The sequence below is a fragment of the Ovis canadensis genome, chromosome 20 (assembly GCF_042477335.2).
Source record: "Ovis canadensis isolate MfBH-ARS-UI-01 breed Bighorn chromosome 20, ARS-UI_OviCan_v2, whole genome shotgun sequence".
Taxonomy (NCBI): domain Eukaryota; kingdom Metazoa; phylum Chordata; class Mammalia; order Artiodactyla; family Bovidae; genus Ovis; species Ovis canadensis.
Genome location: NC_091264.1, coordinates 25,434,917 through 25,449,914, shown reverse-complemented (window position 1 = coordinate 25,449,914; position 14,998 = coordinate 25,434,917). Strand labels below are relative to the sequence as shown.

At 50.5% G+C, this 14,998-nt stretch overlaps 1 protein-coding gene across 1 annotated transcript; it reads left to right on the top strand.

The window, feature by feature from the left end:
* The first annotated feature begins 236 nt into the window (after positions 1 to 236).
* Positions 237 to 11,106, top strand: BNIP5 (BCL2 interacting protein 5). Its single transcript, XM_069564321.1, has 10 exons — positions 237 to 858; positions 3,447 to 3,511; positions 3,745 to 3,985; positions 5,023 to 5,151; positions 6,724 to 6,785; positions 7,092 to 7,329; positions 8,138 to 8,269; positions 9,072 to 9,136; positions 10,727 to 10,969; positions 11,098 to 11,106. Exons 1-10 carry the CDS (start codon positions 237 to 239, stop codon positions 11,104 to 11,106), a joined length of 1,806 nt encoding a protein of 601 aa, XP_069420422.1.
* Positions 11,107 to 14,998: the final 3,892 nt, after the last annotated feature.

The window sequence follows — 14,998 nt, the reverse complement described above, 5'->3', positions numbered from 1 at the left end:
CAGCTGTGAGATCTGGGGCATGACCTCCTGTGGATCGGTTTCCTCCTCTGGGACATGGGACAAGGATACCCATCCCTCCCAGGGATGCCGAGGAATTTAAACAAGACAATGGCTTTGAGAGTTGATAGTACTCATATGATGGGTAGGTTGGATGGGCACATGGGTCAGCACCAGTAGCCCACCTCGCAACCTCCAAGGCCTCTTCTAAGGGAACTGTCTGTTTCAGTTGTAGTGCAATGGAGCCTCCAAGGGGCCCGAGGAAGCCTCTGTCGTGGAAGAGAGCCAAGTCTCTGGACAGGCTGCAGAACGCCCAGAAGGATTCAGAGTCATGGGACTGCCAGGGCCCTTCCCTGCCCACCGGCCCCTTCAGGGAAGGTCTTTGTCGGACGGCCAGTGATGGGACCAGATGTCTCAAGAGTCTAGTTCAGTCTGTGGAGGCTCAGGACACCACAGCTGCTGCCCCCAGCCCAGAGGAGACCAAGGACCTTCTCAGTGAGCAGAGGCCTCAGCAGGACGCCAAGAAGGACAAGGCCCAGTGGCAGGCCCCGCAGGGGTGGCTGAGGTTTGTGGTGAACTTATTCTTCAGGATGAGCCCTGAGGAGCCCAAGGAAAAGACCAACAAGAAGGCAAAAGGGAAGGAGGGCCCCCCTGAGCCCGCAGAACCCCCCGAGAGCCTGGGCGAGCCAGCTCCCAGGAAGAAGGCCCACAGCAAGAAGGCCAGCCGCAAGAAACACAGTCAAAGGCAACACGGTGTGGAGGAGGCCAGGGGGACCCGAGACCAGGAGGCTGAGAGCCAAGAGGCCAAGGCGGCTGAGGCCTCATGCGGCGAGGGGGCTAACCTGGGCCCAGCAGCCAGGGGTGAGCAGACTCTGCCTGTTTCTATGGTGACCCCACCCCAACCCCTACCCCAAGGGCTGGGGTGCTCTGAGCTGCTTCCTCAAACCTCTCAACAGAAAGGGACTCGGAAGGTAGGGCCACCATCAGGAATAGCATCGCTTCTTAGAGGTAGAGCCTCACGGGGGCTGAGAACCGGAGGAGAAACCCCAGTTCCACCACTCACCGGCTGGGTGACCTGGGGCTGGAGGCTTGCCTCGCTGAGCCTCAGTTTTATTTTCCCTTTCATTGATACAACAGAGACTATAACAGGCAGCCGTAGTCCAGAGCTGGCATACAGCAAGGGCTTCATAAGTGGCAGATGGTATTATTGTTAAGTACTCAGGGTTGAGGAGCACAGCCAGGGAGAAATATGAGGGCAGAGGGGAAGCTGAGCAGGAAGCTCTATCCCCCAACATTAATCTATGTGTGAGGCCTGGGGTAGGTGACAGGGAAGTAGAAACAGCTGGCTGCTGGTTCTAGACTTGATTCCACCAAGTTTGGGATAAGTTTGCTGTGTGACCTTGAGCAAGTTGCTATCCCTCTCTGATATCTCTTTGATTCTCACTTGTAAAATGAGTGAGCTGGTCCCTAAGGGGCCTTCCATTTCTGATGTTTCGTGTCCTAGAGTTGAATGTCCCATAGGCAGCTGGAGGAAGATGGAAATTTGCCCTACAGGACTCAAAACTCACCATGTTTTTCATGGGGAGAAGAGATCCAAGGAAGATCCAGGATACTTGGGAGTAGGGGAGTGGAGAAAGATATCTGGACTGAGGCAGCCTCTTTTCAAATGGAAACCTTGGAGGGTTTCTGATTTTTTTGGTTAAGCCTAGAGCTGGCTCCAGCAGTGCCTGGCCTGCTGTGAATTCCATGCACTGTGTTGATTAACAAAGTCAGAAGAATCTCACTGACACCCACACGCAGTCCCACACATTTGGTTTCATCTTTATTATAGGCGGAGAAGTCTCTGATCTCCACCAGTTCTTGCTCCTCGAAGGTGAGGGTGCTGGAGTCTGGAAAGTTTCTTTCCAAGCTGTAGGTCACCAGCAGGAAGAGAAGCCCACAAAGCTTGATATTTCTGTTAGCAAACAAAATGGATTGCTTCAGGCGACTGCTTGGACCTTGGATGTTTAGACCTCACAAAATGCCTGTGCTGACCTTGGCTCTTCTGGTGCTTCTGGTCCATTTAAGTTAGAATTTCACAGAAGGGAGTCTCAGGAATTAGACTGGCCTCTGGAAAATGCTTCTGCCTTATGTGTTGATGAGCATGGGAACTTTTTAAGTCATTTAAAATTTATAGAAGGAATATATACACACACATATATATATAAACACCCACATACATATACATAAATATTTAAATGTATAAAAGAGTGGAAAGAATAGTTCTGTGCACATTCACATACTTAAAATTGTTAATAGTCAGCCATCCTTGCTTCATTGTTGCTGAACCCCTGTAAGTAAAGTGATGCTTCATCCTTAAATACTTAGACACACATCTGCAAGAAATAAGGACAGTCTCATACACTACCCCAGTCTTGTTGTTGCCCTTAATAAAATCCATAAGGCTGTATGAATCTAAGTTCCTACCAAGAAGGGGCATATTTTAAAAGATATGAAAATAGAGGCGCTATGCATCTGTGAAGGAGTAGCTAAGAGGCATTTAATTGGTTATTTTGCAGGAAATTTGCAGCATGATTGTTCTCTCACGTGAGAGGGAGATGGCTGGTAGACTGAGTCAAGGAACAAAAGCCTAACAGGGTTTATAAATGAGAGGCAAGGGGTAAGGACATCTGCAGACAGTCTGGGAAGAGGGAATCTAGTCTGCATCTTCTTTTGTGTAAACTGATCAGCTGGCAACTAGCGGAGGCCACTCTGGGCACACTGTCTTTGGGTAGGTCGACTGGAATATCAAAAGAAAACCATTTACATCGTTTGGGCTTCTGTGTAAAGACTTGGCAGTGTGGTTGGGCACCAGCGTGGCAGGCTCTCTGTGTCCTGCCTGCTGGAGTGCCTCTGTCCACCTCAGATGGGCTGGCGTGCCATCATTTCCCTGGCTGAAATTTTGTAGGTCGAATCATCTCTAACCTTGTAAGGTATTTCCAAACGCAGTCTCCTTTGATGGCCTGACAGCCTCCTGAGGGATCCAGGATGGGACTTATGATTCACATTTCACAGAGGAAGTGACAAAGGCCCAGAGAGGTTAAGAGACTTACCCAAGGTCACACAGCTTGGGTCACAAACTCAAAGTAGATGTTTACAGATCTGCAAAGTTCAAAGGATATTGTGGGGTACAAGTTGAATGCCCGAAGGACTGACTCAAAATTTCTGCATAAAATTGCATGCTTTGGCCTAGTACCCTTCACCTGTGGATCTTCCAAGCATTTCTTAGAAGGACCAGGCCCTGGGATGTGTGCTTCCCCATCCCCAATCTGTGGCCTAAAGGAGCTGTTTTAAGAGGACCCTCACTTAATCCAGAAGTCCCAAGTTGGTCTCAGAAGGCCAAGGCAGTCATTAAAAAGAGTCCTCTCTGCGCCTACAAAGATTAACCCGGTGTATTGGTTTTCTTCCAGAGGATATCATCATCGAGAAGATAGTGCAGCTGCTCCAGAAAGTGGGAGACGAGTGGGAGGAAGAGGTGAGGCGCGAACCGTCCACGCCGATGCCCACGGGCACACTGCCCTCCCTCCTCCTTGCTCAGACCCTACCTGTCCTTCCAGGCCTTGCTGCTCCCCTGCTCCGGCCTCTGTCACCAGCCGTGCCTGGGGCCACCCTGAAGCCCTTGGGTGCTCCTCAGCTGCTTCCTGGGGAGCTTTCCCCTCTCCTGGGGGTCAGGGACCTGACTCAGTTTCTCTCTCATCTCTCCCATAGCAGCATCAAGCCCTTCAGCCTGTGGTGACCCCACGAAACCGAGCACCAGTCGTCAAGAAGAAATCCCAAGAGAAAATGTCCAGCCTTAAGAGAGCGTTCTCTTTTAAGAAATATGGCTCGGAGGAACCCAAGAGAGCAGGGGCCACCCATGTTTCCAGCCCAGGGTCCCGGCAGCCCAAGAGGCCCAACTTTCTGCCCCTGTGTGTAGGCGGCCATCGGCCCTCCAGCTCCAGCCTCCCCGGTGAGCAGGCTCACGGTTACCATAGCAACACTGCCTCTCACGCTGGAACCTTCCCCATGGCTTAAATTGGTCATGTGTAGAGCTGCCGTCCCAGTTCTGAATTTCACTCTGCCCTGAGCAGCATGGGGAGGGCAAAAGGAATGCCAGAGGGTTACCTCCACACACCACACCTCATCGTCTAGGCAGCCCAGCTAAGCCCCTGGTGGAAACTGTGTTCAGAGAATTCCACCAACTATCGTGGTCTCTCTGCAGCCTCAGCTTCCACACCCTGGCAGCGGGTAGCACATGTAGGAAGGAACTGGAGCCTGGCAAGCAGGAGATCTGGGTGCTGGGCTGTATAATCCCGAACTCTGTGCCTCAAATCTCACCTGTAAAAATAAGACATTTTCTGGCTGTGTATCTGTTGGCCACCAGTCCTCATCTTAGGAAGTACATCTTATTATCTCTACTTCACAGATGAGGGAACTAGGGTTTCAGGAGGTAAAATCATGTTTGTGGTCACGGGGCCCATCTCGATGGAGCCAGAGTTACTGGGAGAGAGGGTCTTCCTGGTGTCAGGGAGGAGCAGCCTAGCAGGTCATCCTGGCCGGAGGAATTCACATTTTAAGAAGGAGGAAGCTATGTTGAACACCAAAGAGTGGATCCCCAGTGGTGGGATTTCAGGCCACAGGGGAGATGTTTTCATGTAGGAGGAGCCTGGCTGTGATGGGTCTAATTCGGGCCAGGGCATCAGGCATCTACTCTCCAGTTCGCAGGTGAAGCCGAGATGGTGGAGGGATGAGCTTCCAGGGGAAGGAGGAGGGGTGGCGGAGAAGCCCAGAACAGGGACAGCTATACGGATGGACGTGCAAAGGGGCGAGGAAGCTTGGTCTTCAGTACAGCGCAGCCAGGGCCCTGCCCAGCAGCCCCCTGCCGCCCCCAAAAGGCCTCTGCACGCGCTAGCCTTGGAGCTCACCCTGAGTCTCCGCCGACTTCTATGCGTTAATCAACACCCTCAGGCTGGTGAAACTCACCCACCGGTTCCTTTTGCTTTTTAGGTGTGGAAGAACCTGAAGTCCAAGAGGCTCTACCTACAGATGGTGGACATCCAAGTCTCTTTGAGCTTCGCACCCCAGCAGAAAGTGGGGGACGCGATGAGGACCTGCAGGACAGAGCCGCAGAATTCAGTCAGTACCCACTCTTCTCTTCTCAGAGGCCCCTCGGAAAATGTCTGAGCTGAGCCCTCTACTTCCAGAAGAGAAACTGAACCAGAGACAGGCAGTGAGCTGTCCTTTCCTGCCTCTGAGCACTGCGGGCTGGGGAGGCAGCTCGGGGTCCAGAACATAGACCCTAAGCCAGACTGAGCCTCAGCTGTAAAACCACAAAAGTAATAATGCCTTCTTTGGGGAGGCCAACACTAGGAGATGCAAGGAAAGCATTAGCCCATGGCAAGGGCTCCGTAGAAGGGATATCTTCAGAACCTGGATTTGAACCTGAGCTCTGACCTCTCCAGCTGAGTGATCTTGGACAAGCTCCTTCATCTCTGGTCTCAGTTTCCTCATCTATAAACTGGGGATAAGAATCGTACCCACTCCCTAGAGTTGCTGGAAGTTCTCAATGAATTAGTGGTGATGAAGCATTTAGAGGTGTACCTGGGAACTGCTAAAAAAATATCAGCTGCAGTTTATTGTGACTATTCGTGTGGTCATGTAGCCCAGCTTGAGAGCAGAGCCTCAGGAGAAATAAAGAGGATAGGAAGAGGGGGAGAAGCCTTAGGAGAGAAGCTGAACCGGTGGTGGCTGCCACCTTTATCATTATTATTTTATCATTGGTGGAGCCAAGACTATAATCATGTAATCACTGTCCCTTCTGTGTGTCTGCAGATCCTCTCTCCCTACCTCTCCCATTCTGCCGCCTTTGCTTTTCACAGAGGCCGTGCCTTGAAGGAGAATTGAGAAGGGCCCCTGATCTACCTAGAAGTGGAGGAAGGAGCAGGGAGGGGGGATTTGGGACCAGACGGCCTTGAGACACCTTCCCCTGGAGGCAAGGGTCTCGGCTGTTTTCCTAAACATAGCAAGGCACATCTAGGCCCTTCCTCAGCAGTAAATGAATAAGTGAATATGTTCCCATGGTTTGAATAAGTGAATTAGTAGATGAATATGTTCTTGGGGCTTCCCTGGTAGCTCAGCTAGTAAAGAATTCGCCTGCAATTCAAGAGACCCCGGTTTGATTCCTGGGTCAGGAAGTTCCCCTGGAGAAGGGATAGTCGACCCACTCCAGTATTCTGGGGCTTCCCTGGTGGCTCAGATGGTAGAGAATGCATCTACAGTGTGGGAGACCCTGGGTTCAATCCCTGGGTTGGGAAGGTCCCCTGGAGGAGGGCATGGCAACCCACTCCAGTATTCTTGCCTAGAGAGTCCCCATGGACAGAGGAGCCTGGCGGGCTCCAGTCCATGGGGTCACAGAGTCGGACACGACTGAGCGACTAAGCACCTGTTCCCACGAAACCAGCTCTGCCCTCAGGCCACCTCTGGGGAATCTGTGTCCCCACCATGGGTTGGGCCAGGAATGACCTCAAATGCAAGCTCATCAGCCCACCCTGGAGGCCTGTGAGAATCACCCAGGGAGCCACCAGGTCTTAGGAAATGAAGACTAACCACAGAAAAGCTTTTCTCAACACTTTAGGAAATGAAGACTAACCACAGAAAAGCTTTACTCAGCACTCAAGTGTGAGCAACCCCTTTGTTCTTTTTTTTTAGAAGAATTCGTCCAGAAGGTCATTGCCCTACTCCAAGAAGCAGAGGAGCAGTGCAGAGACAAGGTGAGGAAGACGTTCCCCACATAGACCCTGACCTTCACTTTGGACACCGCCCCCCAGCCTGACACTCCCCTGCCCCTCCCCTAGTCCTACATCTTGCCAGAGCCTGGCTCCATCTCCCCTCCTTCCTGGAGCCTCCCCTAATCGCTGCAGGCTGTGCTTGTCTCCCCAGCTCTGAGCATCATCACCCTTCTGCCCTAACCACACCATCTGGCCCACAGTGGGTCTCTGTTTGTTTCTGGAGCTGCTGGTCTCAGCTGACTTGTAAAGTCAGGGGCCCTGACTCAGTTTCCCTTATCTCCCCTGCAGCAACTTCAAGTCCAGGAGCCGGAGGTGGCTGTAGAAAACTTGGCCCCAGCCTGCAGGAAGAAATGCCAAGAGAGAAAGTCAAACTTCAGAAAAGCCTTCTATAAAAAACACAGCTCCAAGGACCCCAAGAGAGCGGGGGCTGCAGGTGCTGCCAGCCCAGACTCCCGGCCACCCAAGAAGCCCAGCTTTCTGCCCCTGTGTGTCGGTGGCCATTGGCCCTCCGTCTCCAGCAACTCTGGTGAGCAGACCCGGGGTTGCCATGGCAACAGAGGCTGCCTCTGGCCCCGTGGCTTCCTCCAGGGCAGGGTTGGCCTGATGTGTGGTGTACCATTCAGTCTTGACTTTCACACTGAGCAGAGTAGGGCGGTATGGGGGCTCAAGAGGAGAAAGGAGTTGGTTGATGCCAGGATTCACCCCCCACACTCTCCCCCACCCATCATAAACCCCTGAAAACATAGTATGACAGCATCGCCATACATAAATCAGAATCACCTGGAAAGGTGATAGAAAAAGAGAGACTCAGGTTTGATGAAGCAGGACATGTCCTGGGCCTCTGTTTTTTCACTGCACTAAGGTGTGAGGACCACTGGGGTACAACAATCCCCCCAGCATTGGCAGAGTGCCCGCTGCATGTTGCGTTCACACATATTATCTCATTTAATCCCCCTCACAACTCTCCCAGTTGACAGATGGAGAAAGTGAGATTCAGACAGACTAAGGGACTCAGCAAAGGCTTGCCAAGTTAAAGGGGAAGGGGGCTCACTTGCTGAGACTTGTTGGCAGGCCTGCTTGCTTTCCTCCCAGATATAAGGAGGCAAAGGGGTAGGTGGAAGAGAGAATGCGATGCCTGGAGGGACAAAGAGCACTGTGAACTCCTCTGAGGCAGGTCCAGTGGGGCTGGGGGTTCCCTGAGGAGCCTGGGAAACCAGGACCCGTCTTAAGCCAGAGTCTTTGGACAGCTTCTTGTCAGAACCTGGGTTCAGTGACGTGCTGGTGGATTTGAGACAGGTGCAAACACATTCACACCAACTCCTCTTTGCCCTCAGATCTGGAGGATCTCGAATTCCAGGGGTCCCCACCCACAGAAGGGGAGCCAGTTGGAGCCCCAGAAGCACCCTTCCAGGCCAGAAGCCACAAGCCAGAAGTGGGACCTCAGCCGGATGGAGCAAATGAATCCAGTTAGTGCCACCCTGCTCTCTCCTGGGACAGCTGCCCCGGGGCTTCCCCTTTGCAGGGCTTTCACAGGCTGAACCCTAGTAGGGAACTGGGAAGGCAGCTTTACAAATATCCCAGGAGACTCTAGAAGGGCAGAGAGGACACAGGGTTGACCTTCGAACTGGGGCAGAGTTGCAGGTGGACAACCTTCTTCAGGTGGAGAATGCCTGTCCGCTCTGTGGGATGTACTTTCACCCCACCGCGTGCCACTGCTTCGCATGAATGTTTCATGTAAAACTCCTAGCTTGCTCTGGATCTCATAACCATTGGCCTACTGCAAAGAAGCTCCAGTACACCAGGGGCACGGGGTCCAGGGGAAGGTAGCCTTTGCAGATTTCTGAGGTATAAAATTCCCACCTTGGCTGATTTCAAGTTGCCAACAGTTTATAACAAACGGGTCTCCAAATATTCTGAATATTCATAATTAAGTCTTGGTAAGAGCCGCCACCTGCACACCATTGTTTACAACCCAGGCTGATGGTGCAGGCTATTCTGCAGCCTAATAAGGTCTCAGTTTCCCCATCTGTCAAAACGGAGCTGAATGTGGCGGCAGGTGAGGCTCGGCAGGTCCAAGTGCCTTCTTTGTCTATAAAGCAAAACGAAACAAAACCCTCATGCTCCAGCTCTAGTTTAGGGGAAGATTTTCCTTGGTTCTTCATAACTAATCTGTGTGCTGTGTTTTAGAGGCAAAATACTTCTGGGATTGATGGATGGGTTATTGCAGAACTTGTCAACAGTCCCTCAATCCTTCTTTATTTTTCTTAGAGGAGCTGATCATCCAAGAGCTGGTGGCCCTTCTCCAAGAAGTAGATGGCCAGTTGGGAAAGCAGGTGAGGAGTGCTCAGTACCCCCAAGGACTGAACCCAAGTTCAGGCCCCATCTTTGCATCTGGGTGACCGTGGCCTGCCCCATAACTTCCGTGGGCCTCTGTTTTCTCTTTTCCAAAATGGGGGATAAATACCTACTTGCCAACTTTAGTGCTTATATAGAAAATGCCGGACACATAGCATAGGAGATCAATGTTAATTTAAAATAACGTAAAGCTCTGTGTCTCCACTTGCCAACCACGACTTCCCCCTGTCCAAATCATCCTTGAAGTTCAGCTCAAGGAAGCCTCCTTCCCCAAGTCGCTCTGATCTCGTCCTCTATCTGCCCTTTACTCTGTCTTGGCACACGCTTCAGCAATTATAAGGCCTCCGATTCTTTCAAGCTTTTAGAGTTCCCTCTATTGCTAGATAGCTTGTAACATAAGGTTCCTCGCCTTTGAAAACCTCACAGTCTACTTGGAGAGACAAACACAGATCACATACAAAGAAGCAGGTCATAGATGAGTGATCAGTGTGGTGGTGCTGGTTTAGTCACTGAATCATGTCTGACTTTTGTGAACCGGTGGACTGTAGCCCACCAGGCTCCTCTGTCTATGGGATTATCCCAGCAAGAGTACTGGAGTGGGTTGCCATGCCCTCCTTCAGGGGATCTTCCTGACCCAGAGATCAAACCAGCATTGTAGGTGGGCTCCGGTATTGTAGGTGGTCTCCAGCATTGCAGGCAGATTCTTCACAGCTGAGCCTGTAGCCATTGCTATTGGTACCTCCTCTGGCACCACAGATCACCTGGCCCAGCTCCCGACTGCCAGCACTTGCATCCTTTTGCCTGAAGACTGGCCTCTCCAGAGCCGTTTACACCCACACAATAGGCCAGCGTGACACTCTCCATCTTGCAAGGAGCAGCCCTCAATCATCGGCTGACATACTCCAGCTCCCTCCCCCCTTGGGGGGATAACTCTGAGGCTTCCAAATTGCCCCAAGGGGATCAGGCTCAGCTGCCAGCCTGAGGGGGCTGCTTCCCATTCTTGCCCCACTGTCTCCACTCCCCCATCCATGTCTGCCCGGATCACTCACCACAGAAGTGAGCTGCATTTGAGTCCTAGTCTTTGGATCTGCCTCTGGGGGAACCCAACCTAAGACATTTAGGTATTAGGAGGAGGAGGCTTAGGGCAGGAACTGAAATTCACCCAACATCCACTTTTCACAAAACATTAAACTATCTCATTAACCCCCTCCCCCCAACAATAGTGTGCTGGAGGAAGGTATTATTACCCCCATTTTACATGTGACAGAGGCTCAGAGAGGTCACACAGCTAGTGAGTGCTGTTTAAGCATCCATTATCTGAATCCAAAGACCTGCATTTTGTCTTTTGTTTTTTTTTCTCCCCACTTTGTTGTGCTGCTTGGAGCTGTACCTTGCAGAGCAGATTCTGAGAGGCCAGGGAAGGTGGAGGAATTTAACAAGGCGTTCTGTCCCAGGGACAGGGAGGCGCCCAGCCTGACTGCGTGGGGTTGATGGAGGAGGGGTGCTGTGGGGAGGAGAGTACCTACCTGCAAGCCGCACTGATGGCCTGCCTTCATTTCTGCCTCCAGATCAAGCGACACCCCAGCTTTAAGAAATTTTTCTACGAGCCCTCAGCCTCTTCCCTCAGAAAGCTGGTAGCCACGCTGCGCAACCAAGAGGCCCACACCACTGAGCCCAAGAGAACCTACCCATTTGTCTTTGGCTTGGGAAACCAGGGTCCTGGCAACAATTACCACACCGCCCTCAGTCTCACAGGCCTACACTACAGGAGCCCCAGTTACAGCCAGTTCCCGTACGAGGAGGCCCAGCAGGTGAGAACCGGCCCCGTGGCACGAGGGGGGACGGACTCAGATCACAAGGACCTGCTTCGTGTCTTCTCCCCTCCCCTGCTTAGTTCAGGACTTCTGGGGTCCAGCTCAAATGCCACCTCCTTGTCCAGGCCTTCTGAGACAATGCTACACCACAGCGGTCTTCATCTTTCCCAGCCTCCCCGCCTTACCTGCTAGTAAGCTAATTAGCATCCTCTTTTATTTGGCTCTGGTCTTCAACAGGAGGGGTATTTTCATACTTCTTGATGTATGGAATACCTGACCGGCTCCTATCTTAGCTTCACCCTCTTGCTGTTTCATGGGTTGTGCTGCTTGGCTTGCCAATTGAGACGATCATAAAATTTAAAGAAAAAAGTACAGTAAGATTACATATCAAATAAGGGATGGTGAGGTAGTTGAGAAGGCTCCCTGGGGCTGTTGGGTTCTGAAAGGCTTCTCAGAGGACATTCTTCAAGGACCTTGCCTTGACTGATTATGAATAGCTTCTCTTCTGCCATCGCTCACTCTTTTGATTGGTTTCAGGCTTTCCCTAATAATCCTCCCTTCCCTGAGACTCTGGGATGGTCCCTGTAGAGAGAAAACTTATTACTGATCTTGTTTAAAATCTGAATTTTCTGGTGGACTCTAAGTTCTCCCCTCCCTTTTCAGATTCACTTAAGATGACCAGCTTACAAACATTCAACCACATCTAAAGTGCAGAAACTACTGAGTGGATTGTGATTTTAAAGCAATGAAACGTTCTATTGCTGTTGGACAAATAGGACCAGAACTTCCAGATCCAAATGGTTCCCTGGGGAACCAGACCTTTATTGCGATGATATCACTCTTACTCAAACTCTTTGTCTCCCCCTGGAATTAACTTTAGAAGCCATGTGATAAGTCTCTCAAGAAAGCAGGCCCTATTTCATGATACTTGTACCTCATCATTTCAGTGGCTTTCCTGGTGGGAAGCCCTTATGACCTTCGACCTCTCTTTTCTCAAACTCACTGTCTTCTGGAGACTAGGGACAATTTGCCCTCTAAGGTGGATTGACTTAGCAGCAGTAGCAGCAGCAAGGTGGATTAGGTAACACTGGATGGAGTGATCTGAGTTCTTTGTGGAAGATATTTTAGAGACATCAGTTCTGACATCCTCAGTAGCCCTAACACTGTATCTTCTGGTTTTGCTAGCCATTCATTTATTCACGCATCCATCCAATCAGTACATATTGAGAGCCTCCTATTAGCCTAGCTGTGTAAGATGCTCTGAGGGCCTGTGAAAGGTTCTAATGGAAAAAGACAGACTGTTTATTGATAATAAAAGTAAATATCAATTAAATGCCAAATTAGCACTAACTGTGGCCAATAAAGCAAGTTGGTTCTGGGAGCCTTCCAGGAGGTAGCAGGCATTGATTTTGACCTTTGAGGATGGAGAGGCTGTCGATGGGGAGAAAAGACCAAGAGGACACTGCAGGCAGGAGGTCCTCTATGAGCAAAGACCCAGAGGTGGGAGCTAGTGGGTTAATGAGAAGTCTGTTGTTATCCGGGTGGGACCCATATGTAATTGGACTATGACTAAAATCTGTGTTCTTTTTCTCCTCCCAGAGCATCACAAGTTTTCAGATCCAGAGTCCAGATTGAAAGCTGTGCTTTGCACTCAAGTTCCCTTGAACTATGCAAACATTGGTAGCTTCAGCCAGGAAACCCTGAAAATGCTCCACGTTTTCCCAGTCCAGTGCTTCACAGACACGACTGAGGACGAGAGTGGACAGCCATTCTGTGTCCGTGCACCATCGTGGGCTCATTGAGACAGAGAATGAACACGGTGTTCGTCTACAAAACTGGAGGCAAAGGCCATGGGGGAAAATGCACTGGACTGGGAATTAGGAGACCAGGACTCCACCTGCTGACCTACCTCCAAACTTGCTGCAAAACCCTGTACGAGTCCCACGTCCCTTCTCCCCTCCAGACCTTGGATTCTGGGCTGGATTAGTGACCCATCAGACCCCTTCTGGTTGTATTATGCTAAAATATCTCTAAAGAGAGACAGCAAGTGCTTTCACTCTGTGGCTAAATATACCCACCCCACATAGCTGGAGGCAATCTTTAAGTACTGACCAAATGAATGAATGAATGGAACGCCTGAGATTCAGGCAATTCTGCCAGACATTCTCTGGGAGGTCCTCAACTGGAATTGTGAGACCAACGGTTCTCCTCTGAATTGGTAGGTAGAGAGGAAATGGGGGAGTTACCTCAGTAGGTGTTGGTCTAGAGCCTTGGACCAGGAATAAAGGCCTCTGCATTCTGGGGCCAACCTTAGGGCCTAGTACTGACTCATGTGCCCTTGTTTGCTTGTTTATCGTGCGTTTTCTTGGTTCACCAGGGCTAAAAATATGCCCATGCCATGTAGAAGAGCTGCTGATACCTTTTTTCAGATGTTAGTTTTTTAAATAAGTCTCTTGCTTCCCTGATAGCTCAGCTGGTAAAGAATCCGCCTGCAATGTGGGAGACCCCGGTTCAATTTCTGGGTTAGGAAGATCCCCTGGAGTAGGAATAGGCTACCCACTCCAGTATTCACGGGCTTTCCTTGTGACTCAGTTGGTAAAGAACCCGCTGGCAATGCGGAAGACCTGGGTTCAGTCCCTGGGTTGGGAAGATCCCCTGGAGAAGGGAAAGGCTCCACACTCCAGTGTTCTGGCCTGGAGAATTCCAGGGACTGGATAGTCCATGGGGTTGCAAAGAGTCAGACATGACTGAACAACTTTGACTGACTTTAGTTTTAAAAATACATCTATGCTTAATCTCTGACCTGAACATCCACATGCACATAACAGATGTGCAGCTACAGGTCTCACACAATCTACTCGGCTTGCCGACAGTACTTAGTGCCCACATGGATCTGTAGAACCTCCCGGGAACCCTGCAACCTCTAGATGGGGCCGCAGCAGGGTGGGGACAGCTGGTCTCTCTTAGGATCCTCTCAGCCCTCTGTCCTGTAATTCTACAGCCGAGAAATGAAGCTGATGCCTTTCAGCTCTGCCATCTCATGTTTTGCTTATTTAGTCGCTAAGTCATGTCTGACTCTTTGCGACCCCGTGGACTGTAGCCTGCCAGGCTCCTCTGTCCATGGGTTTCTCCAGGCAAGAACACTGGAGTGGGTTACCATTTCCTCCTCCAGGGGATCTTCCTGACCCAGAGATCAAACTTGCGTCTCCTCCCTTGGCAGGCAAATTCTTTACCACTGAGCCACTTGGGAAATCCAAATAATCCATGCAATGATATCTAAAAGTAAATTTGGAAATTGAATGGGGTTCAGTCGTGGGGATTTGCCAAAAGTCACTAAGAAAATCAACACAAAGAGTTCTGAAATTACATAGTGCTGTGTCTATATAAGTTGCTATTCTTATGATAGCTACAGTCTGGGTAGTTTTCAGGAAATGGGGGAGGGCTTCAAACTAGATTGCCAGGGACGGTTGAATGAGTGTGCACTGCTCAATAGACCAAACTGCAGGAGACATTGACTTCTGAGACATTGTGGATTTATAGACTTATGATGATGATTTTCCAGCTGATGGCAGAAAAGTATCTTGAGAAATGGGCTTTTTGTTTTTGCACCAAGGCAAAGTTTTGTCTTCTACACAGCACAACAGTTCCAACACATGTGTCTCTTATCTGCATGAATGCCTGACAGGGCTATGAACGCAGCCCTCTAACACTGCCTAGAGCACGTGGCCATCGGGGAGAGGGTGTTAAAACCTGGATGGCCAACCCATCCTTGTTATCCTTGGTGGACACTGTCTTGCTGTTGTGACGAGCCCCATAGGGTAGAGCTGAGGAGGGGGAGACTTGGGCACTTAGCAGGGACTGGCCTTAAACTTGAGGCAAAGTTTTAGATTCTGAAAGTCATTTAGTGTTATTGCTGCTCCCAAGAAGTGGAGGAGGTTTATTTATTTTATGGATTCATTTTAGGCAGTGTTCAGGAACACAGCACTAAAATGTGAAAGATCGGAATCAGTTTTGAGAAGAGGGTCA